This window comes from Corapipo altera, unplaced genomic scaffold (genome assembly GCF_003945725.1).
Source record: "Corapipo altera isolate COAL_440 unplaced genomic scaffold, ASM394572v1 59, whole genome shotgun sequence".
Lineage (NCBI taxonomy): Eukaryota > Metazoa > Chordata > Aves > Passeriformes > Pipridae > Corapipo > Corapipo altera.
Genome location: NW_020884917.1, coordinates 3,063,518 through 3,079,418, shown reverse-complemented (window position 1 = coordinate 3,079,418; position 15,901 = coordinate 3,063,518). Strand labels below are relative to the sequence as shown.

General features: G+C 38.2%; 1 protein-coding gene across 11 annotated transcripts in view; it reads right to left on the bottom strand.

The window, feature by feature from the left end:
• TPK1 (thiamin pyrophosphokinase 1) overlaps positions 1 to 15,901 on the bottom strand; it is a 304,538-nt gene that overhangs the window by 124,501 nt on the left and 164,136 nt on the right. For all 11 annotated transcript variants that reach the window (XR_003529755.1, XM_027656014.1, XM_027656010.1 and 8 more), the window contains one exon: positions 4,099 to 4,194. Coding sequence is in view for 10 of the 11 variants with exons in the window: in XM_027656014.1 (XP_027511815.1) it covers positions 4,099 to 4,194 (96 nt within the window). In the remaining variant the exon portion in view is untranslated. The remainder of the gene's footprint in view (positions 1 to 4,098; positions 4,195 to 15,901) is intronic.

Sequence of the window (15,901 nt, the reverse complement as noted above, 5' to 3'; positions counted from 1 at the left end):
TTGAAGGCCTTGTAATGAATAAAGGAAAGTATTCGCATAACTACAGGATGAATTAAATAGTGATTAAAGCAGTAAAGCTTTAATCTATTAGTGTGCACACCTAATAGACCATAAACAACGTGAAAGAAACACACAGCAGCAATAAAGACAGAGTTATTAAGATATTTAAAAAGCACCACTTAGGGCGGAATGGTGCACTGCCAGAAAATGTGTGCGTTTACAAATGTACTTGGCACATACATGTGTGTGCATGCGTATTCAGAGTCATGCAGAAAGAGAAAGAGAAGTATCTAACAGCCTTTAGGTTGGAAAGAAAGTTCAGGAGTCAGATTCTCTTGGTGGTACTTCACTGCTTCACCCATCCAATAGAATACAATTCACAAATGAATTAGGGCTGCGAGAAGGAAGATTAAGCCTGATTCTAGCTTGTAAAATTTTGTTCTAAAATTCACTGCAGTATGTAATTATAAATACATATAATTAGGTGACTTAGGTTTCACGAAATGACCCAAATGCTGCTTTCTGCATGACTTGCCAATGCAACAAAAATATGCAATGTAAACTAGAAATAAACGACCCTGAGTATTAAAACTAGTCAAAGAGTGTTTGTTTAGGAAATAAAGAAAAAGCAGTCACAAATTTGACTAATTGTTCTAGAAGACAGAATTACTACTGTTTATATCAAACAAGATGCTCAGGAACTAATGCATGTTTTCTCCCAAATTTGTATCTCAGTTAACCTTCAACTCTAAATGCATATTTCCTTGTTGTAAAGACATTTCTAAGGCCTCTTCTCAAACTGAACTCTCTAAACACCTTTAAAATCGAAACCAACTTTTTTCGCAGCCTTCTCTCCAGATAGATACTGAGTATCTACCTCATCTCCACTTCCCCTCAGGTGACATCCAAGAACACTGCTGGACATGATTATCTTTCAGGACTCTATTCCTCTATTCAAAAGTTATTTGTTCAAAAGCTATTTGGATGATCAGGAAGGAAGAGAAGGAGGGTGATGAAGGTGCAGAGACATGGAAAGGAAATTAGACAAACTTAATTCCTTTGGAACAAAATATTGCCCCCATATGTTCCGTGATCTCAAAAACCTCCTTGACATAGAACTTCTGCAGAGGTGACTGATAAATCAGAGTAGAAATTTTATCCGTTCAGTATAGCAGATCAATGATAACTTATTCTCCAACCAATGAAGGAACATCCATTTCAAATACCTCAGCTACTCACAGTTGAATTTCATCCAGACAAACTATGTCACAGGATTGTGGATCCATGGCATACTCCGAATGCAAGTTAATTCCCAGCTTAACATATTGCTACTCAGAAAGAGCAGTAAGCACATCATGACTCTGGTATCATTTTTTTAAAGATACTAAAGAGATACATTCCTTGTTTAGCTATTTCAACTATAACTTATGAGAAAACAAATTTGTAATGTCTCTTTGTCATATTCCTCTTTGACAAATACTTTGGATAAGCTAGACAGAGTGGAAAAAAAAACAAACTGGTGTCACACATATTTTTCCTGGAACCAGTAAGACATATTCCACCTAGTTAATACTCTCAGTTAAAAGGAAAGCTTTTATGATATTTTTTCCAGAAGGAAAAAAAATTCCACTTTGTGACATGCAAGTTTGTACTTGAGGTCAAAAAAACTACATGTAGATGAAGAACCCCTTCTTTATCCAATTCTACTTTTCAGACCCTGGACCTTCTTTTCTTCTCAGCTGTGATTCCCAGGTGAACATAGAATTCAGTGACAGCTGTTTTCTTAACACTTGACATTTTTTATGGCAGAATGTTACCAATAAAAACCCCTAAATTAAGTGCAAATTTAAATATTTAAAGTGGCTAGAGTTTCAGAGGAGTCAAGAGGTTGCATCCATAAACTGAGGACAGCGTATTTTGCAAGTGCTCAGAATCTCTGTGTTATTGGGAAACCAGACATCAAGGTACGCATTGCATTACAAGGACATTCTGAAGAACCTCTAATCACCTATTAACAAATTATACTCAATGCTTCTGAACAAAGGGTAAATTGGAAACCAAACTTGTAATTTATACAATTGTGACACAGTTTTGTATTCCATTTGTTTAAGTTTCACATTTTATCTGCCTGAGTCAATGACCTTATATCAGAGAATGCAGAAGACCAAAAATAGAAATGCATGATGCCGTAGCTAGTGTACATTAATCAGCTGATAGCATCTTATTATGTTTGATGGAATAGACACTGTAAACAACAAGCAGCTAGGATTAATGAACATGGTACTTAGTTTTAGAAAATTAATCTGTGTTACTTTTTACATGTCTAAAAAACTCGTATTTAAAGAACATCTCTTACATGTAATGGCATGAAAATATAACTGAATGGAAATCTTAGGTTTAGTGCATTACTGCAATGACACTCTGGCTTGTTCTCTGGAAAATATCATCCAGGATTACGATGCAGTATCCTTTAGCCAACATAACACGACTTTATTACGAGAGTGGTCAAAGAACTCAAACTTCTACAAACAGACTACTTATTGTTGAAACATATCTGTAGTTGCCATGTTCCCATTGCTCTTATTTTAACCATACATTGATTATTCATTATAAAACACGTTGTGATATCTTAAAAAAATTCCCTCTAAAATAATAGCTGGGATTTGATAATGAACAAAATTCAGGAAACATTCAAGTTCTCCTTCGTTCTAAGGGTACTTCTGTTAAGAAGAATGCACCTTACTTGCCAAATTCAAAACAAATCCTAGGCACATCTGTTCCAATGGCACTTATTATCACTCCCATTCTGGATGGAAAGACACTCCTCTGAACCCTTGTGATGATAAATTTTAGAGAAAAGAAAATAAATGATCATACAAAGAGTTTCCTGGCTCACAGCCAAACAGATAAGAGAAGTGTATGGTGAAACCTTCCTGTATCTGTCTATACTGATGGAGAAAATAACTCTGATGAACAACAGTGTGTATCGAGATGCAACTGCAAATGGGCATTGTGCAACAGCACTCCAAAATGTCCCATGGACATTTATTTCCTTTAGAAGAACATGACATTTCAAAATAGCTTTAGGAAAAAGTGGTTAATTTTTTATCAGCCTGGAGTGAGGAAAGAAGAAAGAGAGAGGGGTATTGGCATTTCCATCCCTTGCTGCTTTGGTGGAGTACGGTGATCTCAGAAAATCAGACAACTTCCTTATCCTGCTACAATGAAAACGGGGGAAAAGGAGGTTTACACATATTCTTCCATGTTGTGCTGTTTTAATTTGCTTACATGTCTCTTGCCCTCACTTTAGGTAAGAGGATGCAGCAGATGTTTCCTCTCCTTACCCACAGGTGAGGGGCAGAAGAGAGAGGTCAGCCCTTATGAATGACTGTTCCACTGGGAGGAAAGGGCAGCAATTCCAAGAGCATGTCTGCTACTGACCCACCACATTTGAAATTCCTAAGGAATTTTAACTTTTCATCTCAGAGAGACAAAACAAGTGGGCCTCCGAAACCAAACTGTGGAACAGGAGGCAGAACGTTGCCTTCCTTGCCTTTCAAATGAAATGAGCTTCTGACAACTCCATATGGCTCCTTTTAAGTTTAGTGCGCTCCTTGCTCTGCAAAGGCTCCCTTTGATTCCAGGGGAACTGTTTGCAGAAGGAGGTATTGCTTACCATATGTAATACTGGCAGGGTAAGACTCCCTCTCTCCATCTCACCTTTGGATGGGGAGAGAAAGGAGATGAACATCAAGGCTTAGTGTGCCAAGTCTTGAAAATATATTTACATGCCAAAGTGGGACTCTTTCTTTGAACACCAACCACAACAGCTCTTCTGTACTTTGGGTAGTTCATTAACAGAAATCAATGCAAGCTGCCTTTAAAGAAAGCCAACACTTGTTCATCGACACACTTTATAATTCCTTTTAGCAGAAGCATCAATGCTTACAAGGTGTGCAGTAAATTATGGCAAAACTGCAGAATGGCAAGGCTACAGAAACTAGTTACATTTCAGTGTAAACTTATAAGATAAACCTAAATACATTGAGAGAAAGAGTAAATACTAAGAACCAGAGACAAAAGGTTTGTTGTCTTTACCTGGAGGCCCTTCTTCTCTATCTTTTTCTGGAGTATCTGAAGACACTTGGTGAAATCTGTGAGGTCCTGATCCATGGTCTCAATTAACTCACATCCCTAGTGAAGGAAGCAGTAAAACAGAGAGAGAAAAAAAGTCAATAATTTTTCAATTTTGAGAACTGATGATGTCTTTGGTGAATTTAACTGCAGTCCATAACTCAGAGTCTCTGCATGGAGATGCAGAATTAAGTAAAAGACTATTACCCTTACAGAGCCCAAAGACTGCAGGTCCCAGCTTAACAAGTCACTATGAAATAGCAGTTTGATGGTTAGAGGAGTAGATATTCAAAACTCATTGAGTACCTTTGTGCCTTTGGATAAGTATGTTTTATGATGCTCTGCTGGATGAGCAAGTTCTGGTGTAGCAAGCCCTGGGTGATCAGTAACTTCCATGAAAATGACTGTTCTCTCTGATGCTGCTACATATATTCAAATGTAAGCATACAAAAGTGTTCAAGCTTCCAGACCCCGGTGCAGTTCTAGAAGTTAATTTGCAGTGATCCAACAGTGATTTCCTTGCAGTGGGGTACTATGGATGAGAGCATGTTAAAGTAGAGAAGAGCAGGAGTTCAGATTTCTTAATTAAGAACTAAAGCAATTCCTAAGCCTCTGAAAAAAAGCTGAGTAAGGAAAAGTGGAGTGCTTCTACCACATAAAGTCACTATTCAAAGACATTTCAAGAACACAAAATACCAAGTAAAGCATTGAAAATTAAAATAAAAACCATACACGCTGCATTTAGAGGTTTCCTTTCGTACTACAAGGTTCCCTTAAAAGCCTTTTATCTTTGACTTACTTGAGGGATTTTAATTTTCTCCTATACACAATAACAACTGATAAGAGAAAAACATTCAGACTATATAATCTTTGTATGTGTGTCTGTGTTTATAAAGTGCATTATTTTGTTACATCAAAAAAACCCAACCCAATGCAAACAAAACCCACAAACCAAAACCAAAAACCAAAAAAACCCAAACAAACCCCCTCCCCCAAAAAACCCCAAACCACAACCAACAACCAACACCAAACTGTTGAAGTTGCATCTACATTAGTTGTGAAAATAAAGGCATAGAAGACAAAACTTCCCAGATTAGTGAACGCATGGAGTTTAGTGAATTGCATGCAACAATGTAACAAGCCTCCAATAGGAAAACATACACTATCACTGAGGTGCTTCCCCACACAGTCAGAATGCATATAAAAATAAATAAAGTCATAATGCAGAAGGGGCTGCATTTGGATGAAGTAGAAGAGGTAAGGGAGGAGAAGAAAATGACATGTTTTTTTATTATACCTCTTCTCCTCCCCTCAAAAACTTCTGAAAGGAAACATGGTCAAAAGTAATAGCCTTTCTGATACCTGATATTGCCCTAAATATCTTTTCAGGCTTGCCTGGATGAAGAATCATATTGCTGCAACAGCACATGTAATCAGAGACCTCCACTGCAGACGTGATGTTGCTGCCCCCACAATAGGGTTAGGGAAAATGTAGCTGGATCCTGGACTCAGTGCTAAGCATGAAACAACCTGAAGAGCTGTCACATCTCCACTCTTCACTAGGAAAGGCAAAAGGGTAATTGGCAGGAGAAGAAGGGACACAAGCCACCTGGAGCCTATAATGAACATGTGAGTTTGGCAACACCAGTCAGAGACACCAAGGGAGCCGAGGAAAGGTATATGGGTGTTCAGGCCCACCCAGAAAGCTCACGGTTGGATCTGAAAACTACTGAAGGGGATTTGTTGATCAAAGCCACTCTAAATGAAAAGATGTTTCATTCACTAAGGATGGGGTGCTCCCAGACAGTCTCAATATCAGCACTGATAGTGGGAAGAGACACCAAGCTGTGAGAAACTTTGAACAGACAGAACCTCCTCAGTTGCTCTCAGACAGCTGCTGAACAGCATGAGAACACGACAGATAAAGAGTAAATCAATGGTAGGGACAGCTACTGTTGAGCATGGGAGAAGAGACACAACCTCAGTTACCAGCTCTTAAATTGGCAGTAGAGAAGGAAGGCTTTTTGTCTTTTGACATGGCCATTCTTTGGCTTCACAGCATTGGCAGAAGTAAGCATTTTACAGGTACCAATTTATAAATAAAAAATTTAACCTCCACTCTTCCTCAGCACTTTGAAATACTCCTGCAGTCACTAACAAGCCTGGTCTCCTTGAACAGGCAGGTTTAGGCAGCTGCAGGTATGCTGCTATTCTGCTTTCCACACAGGGAAGACCAAAGTGCCAAGTTCTATCTTTTTTTTTTTTTTTTTAAGTGATGATCTAAACCAGCTTAAATTATTTTATTATTGATTATTTTATGCTACTATTAAGAACCTTTCACTTGACTTCCATTCTTACCCAGCTTCTCAGGATGTTCTTTGATAAGAAAAATATTCTAAAGCAACTACAAGGTACTACCAAGGCAAGATAACATTAGCATGGTGGTTGGAGAGCACTGAAGGTCATTTACCACAGTCCAGAAGAAAGCTGTGATGTACCACACATACAAAACATATGTTCAGACCTGCTACTGTCTTTTCTGCATATTCACCATAAAAGGCCTCAAATACTCATCACAGAAACCCAATCTAAATATGTGGATGGGATGTCAAATGCACAGTTCATTAAAGGCACATTACTGTACCCACAATATTGGTACCAAGAAGGTACTGTGGCTTAGGAGGGGTATCCTGAAACTGCTTACTCACTGCTTGTACCTTTGATGCTTTGATCTACTGTTGTAGATCATCATATCAAAAAATGCTGATAGAGTGTTACCATTAAATCCACAACTCCCTTCAAATTAAACTGTGATTTCTCATTCTCTTTCTGCATCAAACAGATAACCAGTTCTGGAATGGGCAGAGATTTTAGAACTGCTCCTTTTGCCACAATGTCAAAGAGACTGGTATGGCCAGATCGAACTGGGGGTGGGGACAAGCAGCAGTACTTGCATCATCCTGCGCCCTCTTTACAGCCTTGTTGGAATTAATGTCTGTGCAGTTCGTGTTCACTCATGGTTTAAGAGCTTCAGATAAATCTGTTGCTCCTGATATATCAAATCCAATATTTTATGCCACGAAATTGGATGACAATTGTAATGCAGTTCTTTTCAACCTCCACTGCATTATTCTGGAATAACAAAAATCTTCAAGACAGAGCTATCCACTGCAGTCAGAGTTTAATGAAAGAACAGTATAACAATGGCAAGATAGGTAATAATGCTTGTAATTTTATAGATACCTGCTCAACTTAATAACATTAACCTTTTGTAAGACAGTTAAAAAGCCAAACAAATTTAACATTAGGAAAGGTTAGAAAAATCAATACCACACAGCAGGAATGAACACAATAGATTGCATCTGATGACGATATAGCTTTGCTGAATGATAGGATGAGGCACAGAATATTAGGCTTTGGCTGTTCTGTCTTATTATAGCAGCTATGGGAGGCACATTGCTAAAGAAGGAGGAGTGTGTCAGACACACATAATAGGATTATTGAACCCTATATTTCAGACAGACACTGAATTTAGACAGGCACTGAAATGTCAATCTGAACATTTCAGGATTTCTCCAATTTTTAGAAATGTTACACATCACAGCACGTTGCGTGTTTGGAAAAAGCAGTGTGTAGTTGTCCACTTTCCCATGTTCTTCTTAACTTTTTATTAAGAGAAAGTTATCCTTGCTCTTTCTCTTATCTTTCTAAGCATGAGAATGTAATTAGAATACATAAAATATCCTAATGTGTACTCTATCTCCAAGATCTTCATACAACAAGATATTCGAGACTATTTTTGAAGCCTGTATCTGACTGTGCTTACTGAGCACACCAGTGACATTCAGTTCAGTCCTCTAACAATTCCCATGCACTGAGGCTCAATTTTGAGGTATCCATCTCAAACAGATGCACTTATGGCAGACACAGGAAAGACAGACATCCTCAAGTTAAAAGAGAAGAAAGAAGACAGTCTACGGAGCCTCTCAAAATCACAGCACAGACAAACAAAGTTTAAGAAACCTATAAAAACTAATGCTATCTCTAAACATGCTCCTTCCCTAGATTTTACCTACCCAAACAGTAACGCACCCACTCAATCCTAATATCTCACTGACCAACTAAGTAAGAGCTGTAGATTCTGAGCACTATTTCAGTTGGAAGGGACTTTTCAAAGTCATCTGGTCCAACCTCTTGCTCAGAGTAGGACAGATTTGCTCAGGTTGCTCGAAGCCCTTTCTAGTCCACGTTTAGCACCTCCCAAGATGGAGACTCCAATTCTCTGGGCTTGGTCACTCTTGTGGTGAAATTTTCTTTCCCAGTGCCTTTCACCGAGATCTCCTGTATTGCAAATTGGGGTTGTTGCTTCTTTTCCTGTCCCTACTTAACTTAAAGAAGAGTCTCCTTCTATTTTCTCTCTGCCCACCCATTAGGACGTTTGACAGCAATATAATCTGCTGTTTATCTTTTCTTCTGGAAGCTGAACAAACCAGTTTACTTCAGCCTCTTCTCACACATCATGTGCTCTAGACTTCTCTAAAATACATTTCCCTCACTTGTGCTCTATTGGCACGTGGTATTTCCACCTCTAAGAGCTCGAAGAAAACAGTAAGGAGGCAGAGGGTTCCTAGTTCTCTCTTCCTTTTAATTTCTGGCCCCAGGGAATTTCATTTTGCCTCTCTGGTATCCTCTACCTCTTTTGCCTACTCAGAGAATAACTCCAAACCTCTGCATTCTTCATATACTATCTTCAGTTACCTGAATATTTTGAAGCCTCAAACATTTTCATACCCAAATGTGCAGACAAGTATTTACATTCTGAATTGGACTCCATGGAATTGATACTGAAAAGCAACTCTAGGGAAAAGCATACATGGATGCAAGCAAGAGATGCTGTTCTATACAGAATGATGAACAGAAATGAACTGCAGGATCTGACTGGGGGTCTTGGATAAGGCCTAGCAAAGAAAAAAAAGCATGTGGATGCATAACCAAACAAGTTTAACAGATAACAGACATCTACTCATCTGTCATAGGAGGGTGGTGGTGTGAGACCAGAGCATTCAATCAGTACCAGAAAGAAAAAATTATTTTGGGAAACATTTTTTGCAGACATAGCAGTAACCCAGACAGTAGCTATCTTCATTGTTGGCCCAGTGTTCCACAGCTGATCCAAAGCAACTCTACCAGAATTGAAACCAAGTCTAGCATGGGATAAATATGAGTCAGGCTAGAATGTCACATGAGGTTTCTGAAAACATTTAAAGAGACGGGATTGTAGAGAGACAGACAGAACAAGAACCTCTAACTTGAGCTACTGATAACCATAAAAGCTGCATAGGTTTCCTATAGGCAGTAAATTTCTGCAGACTGATTTAGGATGACGGCACCAAACTAATGGAGTTGGTTTATGTCTATGAATTACAACCAGCAGGAAACTTGTGAATTGAAGCCTTTTGCATTTTGGGAGTATGATGCAAGTAAGGAAAGCAAAGCAGTTAAGTTCACTGATTTCTTTGGGGAATTTCAAATACTGTTGAATAACAAATATCAAACAGCTTCTCTTTAGATCAGTTTAATCATATGGATTGTCTTTTCATTTTTGTAGTGGAGAACAAAACAAGTATGTGTAACTGGTGAAAATTATTTTGGATTTTTAAATAGCCAAAAATATTTAATTAAGTGAAATGCATTTTCTTTCAGTCTTTGGCCTCAAATTTGGCTGACTGCTTGGCATCAGCATCAAGTCAATACTGTACAGATTGCTTGGCCCTCAGTTCTGAGGTTGACGATGTTTTGACTCATCCAATTGCACATCAGTGACACTGCCATTCAGATTGACTAAAATAAGTTATTAATCATGTTGAAGTATATGCATTGGAAGCCAAAGAACTGAAACTCACACTCCAGTGAAAAGCCCCATTGCTGACAAATAAACCAAAAATGTTCAGGTTTGACCATCACTTCTAACCTTATATAACATAACTTGATTTATTAAACAAGTACTACCTGGTTGCAGGAAACAAAACCAGTAAATATATGTAAACGTACGCATAGCTCTACAACCCAGAACTTGTCAAATTTGACAAGTGTTAAAAAAAAAAAAAAGAGAGAGCTCTGTAGTTGAAATTTTGACTGCAACAGCTGCAACCTCTTCTCCCTTCCTCCATTTTCATATGATCTTTTTCAAAGTAAATAAAATGTTTCCTGATTTTGTTTTTAGCAAGGCAGCGCGTGGTTTCTGGTGGAGGGTAGTTTTTTTGATACCATACATTTTATGTTGAGATAATAGCGATGACAGAGTTCTTCTGCATTAATTAGGTTGCTCCCTTTCAAAAGAAAAGTCTATTGCTCATGAAATTGTAGCAATTACTTAAAATGGACAAAATACAAGTCTGTTTAGTTGGTATCTGACCAATACTAAAGAAAGAAAGCCAACATGCTTTCGACACCTAATAGAAACTGAAAAGCCGAAGCCCAAAGGTTTCTAAATCTAAAAAAATCAAACCCAAACAAAAAAGCCCCAAGCTTAAACAAGCCCAAAACAACAAAAGCCACAACAAACCAAAAACCAAACAGTACAGCTAACAATCATTTGCTGGAAAAATTCCCAGTATTCATCTGTAATGGAGCAAATTCTTCTGATGTATTAAGTTTGGTGAATGAAAGCAAACCTCTTGAATACTAACCTACAGGTCAGAAAGTGCAGTAATATACACGTCACTGAAACACCTCTATCAGTAGGCCACTAACATCTTCTAAGACTTTTAAATAACCAAGCAGAAAGGTAAGAATGTTGTGTGAGAAAGGTCTGTCAGGAGCCGAAGTCGCATATACACAACCCATATCTTTTCATATCCATTTCTGGCATTTAAACAGTGGACCTACTTTTGTACATCCCTGTGCAACCCAAACATGTTATTTTTCCAATCTGATGATTAAAACTGAGCACAGCACAGCAGTGACAGCCACCTGCTATTTTTGGATCTTCTCTGAAATTTCCCTTATGTTCTCTTCCTTGTCTAAAAAACAAAGGTTCAGAGAGAGAAATTTTAATTGATGGTCAGGCTCCCTCTGTAATCGGCACCGTGAAAAGCTTTTGTCTACCAAGCTGATTAGGCCCTTTGGATCTTAACCTGTTGATGAGACTGATTGCAGTACCTTGCTTTTCTTGGAAAATAACTTGGAAACAGGAATAGGTACTCATCTGTGTGCATTTATGTAAGAAGATATGAGGTAGCTGGTGTAAGGGAAATCAGAGTGCTGGAATTGCATCAGTCTCTGACAGAAGGGAAGCATGTGATTGTAGACAGCATGAGCCACTACCCAGTTGTGTAGATGAGAGTCTTTTTTGTTGACTTGGACACACTTCGAACCAATACTAAGAACTGCATCATTTTCAAAAATGTAGTAATTATACTTAACCAATATTAAAATGAATACTATCTTTGGCACTTGCACTACTGACAGTGCAAATAACAGTCAAGCACTCTCCTAAAATAATGCACCAAACAGAAAAGCTGCCCAACCACAAATCCTATGCCTACAAAGCTGAAGCAATAGGGCATGCAGTTATTCCTTGACATTCAGTCATTTGAGGTGGGAGGGAGTGAGAGGTCATCTACACATCAAATATCCCACACCACTTCATGGACAGTAACCAAACAGGTTTTTGTTTTGGGTTTTGTAGGGGTTTTTTTGTTGCTCTTTTTTTTTTTCTTCTTATATTAAAAGGGCTTCAGGTTAACAAGTTTTACTTTTTATCACATAGGATGACAGACGCTACAAAGAACTAAAGTTAATAAGCAGACACTGTATCTGAATTGACTTCAGTTTCCAGACTAATTGCCAATTCTCAAGATCATCTCAAGGTAAGAAAAACACGGAGGCAACAGCAAGGCATGTTTTCAAGGATCTGGGCTGATAAATTTTAGACATCCTAAACACTATCTTAACATGATCCTTTGCCAGCAACCCAGGGACCCAAGAGCAACATGACTATGAAAAATGCATAGAAAATAGCAAAAAAGATGTTAACCTGAATGGCATAAAATTCCCTGCAAGGCATCTAATTATAAATTTTATTTAAATACATATGACCAGTACAACTAGTCCCTCTCTCTTGCATTCAGACAGGCTTTATGCAACAGAATTCTTGTTCCTCATCTAGTATCTACCAGTATGTCCTTCGTTTCAGTATGTCCTTTCTTGCTTTGAAGAGAATTTGGATTGTGAGACTGAGCTGCATTTCAGATATTGATTACCGGATAGAATTAATTGAGACCAGACCCCAAATGTGTCCTAAGTGCAAAAAAAAAAAAAAAGAGTACTTTCTTACACAACCATCTAACTATCTACATGTACAAGATGAGTACAAAGACCTTGATTACCTAAAGGCAGCAAATTGAAAAGAGAAATATCCTCCTATTGTGTATAAAACTCTGAAATTTGTGCTATCAATACAATTTAGTAGCTCCTTTTTTCTTTTTCGTATTGGGATAATAATGAAAATAGCAAGATTAGTTCCAAGACTGATCCTTCAGGAAAGTCACTGATTACTTCCCACTGCTTGTTAGTTTTCTTATGAACTGCTGACTGCCTACAATTTGTGTAGTAAGTTCTAACTTGGTGAGGTATGTGCCTAGATAATACTCTTTTTTTTTCCTTCTTATTGTTCTGTCTGACACTTTCTAAAACCTCTCAGTCTCAGTGTAAGAGCTGTATGTCACAAGGAATAGAAGAAACTTTTTGTAGGGAGAGTTTATTCACTGTCTACAACACCCCATAATTTCAGGATCATCTTACATAGATCAAAAGGAGAATGCTAGACTATATGTATCCTTAGCACAATGTAGATCGGCTTCTGTGTTCAGCATTTTAAATGATATGCTGTCCCTTCTTTTTCTTCCTTCAGTTTTTCTTTCCAGTCATTTTTCTCCTTCTCTATAAAGGAAATAGCTAATTTAAATTTATGGATGTCTCTTTTGCTTTCTCTAGGCAGATCATCTGGGACAGGCAGTTTGTATAACATTTCTAATATGTGCTGGTGCCTGAGAAAGCAGGAGGTTTATTGCTGAAAACAGGGTATATGCCTGCACTGCTATACCAGGTCTATATCCTGCTTATATATTTATAAGATATCAGAAACAGTAATGCAGAATGAAGCAAATATATTTTTTGTTATCCATACATACTCCATGTTAACTACAGGCAGAAAATTAACACACAAATGAGGAGTGGCTGAGGTCACTTGGTCTGTTCAGCCTGAAGAAGAGGAGACTGAGGGGAAACCTCATTGCAGTCTACAACTTCCTCATGAGGGGAAGAGGAGGGGCAGTCACTGATCTCTTCTCTCTGGTGACCAGTGACAGGACCCGAGGGAATGGCCTGAAATTGTGTCAGGGGAGCTTTAGGTTGGATACTAGAAAGAGGTTCTTCACCTAGAGGGTGGTTGGGCACTGGAACAGGCTCCCCAAGTGGTCCCAGCACCAAGCCTGACAAGAGTTCAAGAAGCATTTGGATGATACTTTCAGGCACATGGTGTGACGCTTGGGGATAGTCCTGTGCAAAGCTAAGGGTTGGACTCAATGATACTTTTTGAGTCCTTTCTAACTCAGCATATTCTGTGATTCTGCGATAAAAGAGATGTTGCTTTTAGGAAGTAATTGGAGGAAAGTTCCTAGCCATGCCACAACAGATTCATGTCAGAAGTAACAATGTTGTAAAGGGTGCCAAACTCAAAGGCACATTCATTTAGCTATAGGTTTCTGTACTTAAGAGAGTTTTATGGGTCCAAGAATTTTAAGACCAGATAAGTTTTCCAAATGCCTAATCTTAATGTAGGCCAGCGAAAACAGGCTTCATGAATTCAAAATTAAATTAAATTGTTCTATATTTTAACAAGTGATATTGCAAAGCTAACAGCAATGAAAATAAATAATAATAATTATAACAATTATAATAACAACAGCAGCAACTACCACCATTGAGCTTTACAATTCATTTCTGCCAAAGATCACCAATCATCTGGGAGTAATGAACAGAAATAATTGACACGCTGACATTCTGACAGACATAAGGAAAAGCTTGGGAATTAAACCACTACCCAGGACAGCAGTTCTGACTGCATCACTACCAAGTGTTCCACTGAGTACGAACACATTTCCAAGTGAAATTCAGGCTATTTGCTATATTTCTACATAATTGAGGCAGATTCTTGAATAATAAAAGGTCACGCATCATATTCATGCAGTTGCTGCATTTTTTATCTGTGGAGGGCTTCAACTGAAAGTGAGGTTGCTGAATAAACATTCAGTCTTTAGATCTGAGAGCACTTAATTATTTGGTAAACAGGAAACTTTTATCTTCAAGGCCTGCATTTCAATAGGCAGAGGCTGCAGGTTTAAAAACCTAATGCTTGGAATTGGGCTGTACATCCTTCTCTCCATCTCTCCTTTCCACGTGATATATAAACAACTACTCAGTTCAAGTAGATATCAGAATATCCAAGCTTACTGTACTGAAAATATTTCCATTACACATGTGAAATGTTTCAAGCCTTGAATAGCTGAAAAATATGACGTAAAACCAAATTAAAAATGTGTGGCCAACTAATAGTAATTACTCTGCAAGTAATACAGAGCTTTGCAATAAGATAATTTACATTGGTACACCCTAGATATCTCCTAGTAGGATATTCCTTTGCATTATATAGGAACAGTGAACTCTGAAGTCAACATTTCTAGCTTTTCTTATTGATAGCTGTGATCCTTGGCAGAAACAAGCTAACACGATATAATAGATACAAACACTACAAAGGAACTATGTAGTTGTCTGTAGGGTCTGTTCAGAACCCACTCCAGTAACCATCCTGTGAGCTCTGACCAGTCACAGTCCACTGGAGAGGTTATGTTTTAGGTGATATATCACAGAACCACAGAATGCCCATCTCCAGAAAGCAGGGGGCCCACTCTGATGTTTTTTAATGCTGTATGCCTGAAGTGACATCTATATGAAATATCAGATCCCATGATCTTCCCCAACATGACTGAGAGTAGAATTTGGCCTCCTGCATCTGCTGTTGACAAAGAGCAATGGAACTGTCAGGGTACATTAGTAATTCAAAATGCAAGCCACAGCCTTTTGTGTAAAGAGCTGTAATAGATCTGTAGGAACTAAATGCAGTAAAAAAAGTAGAGTTACATACTATGCCAAAACACGAATGCCAGCATCAAAAGGAGCTGCATACACACCCAAGGGCAGACTGGTCTAACAAACTATCTGGGATACGGAAAGATGCAAGACAAGTTATTTCCTTGACTGCTGCCTAGACAAAGCATAAGGCTCCAGAACATTTGACTGTGTTTTGAGCTTCCCATCAGCTACACAGGGTAATGTGAGAGCTATGTGAACCTGAACTAGCATTCATTGATACCAATACTTAGGACAGTAAGGCACAATATAAAATTTCCATAACATACTATTCTAAAACATAATCACATCTGTGAGCTTCTCCTATTCTGCTTTCCTTCGTCCTGCCCATCCTCTATTTTAAACTACTGCTGTTAGAAAGAAAAGAAAAAAAGATATCAAGATCTGCTTGTGCATTTTGATCAGAGATCTAAAAAAAGCTTACAGCTTCAAAAAGCTATGAGAAGATGCATCAGAAGCTCAGCAAGGCTATATGTGCACATTTTGAAGGGGCAATTTTAATTTTTATTTTAGCTCATGCAAATCTTCCACACATATTATTTTCACTGAACTTTGC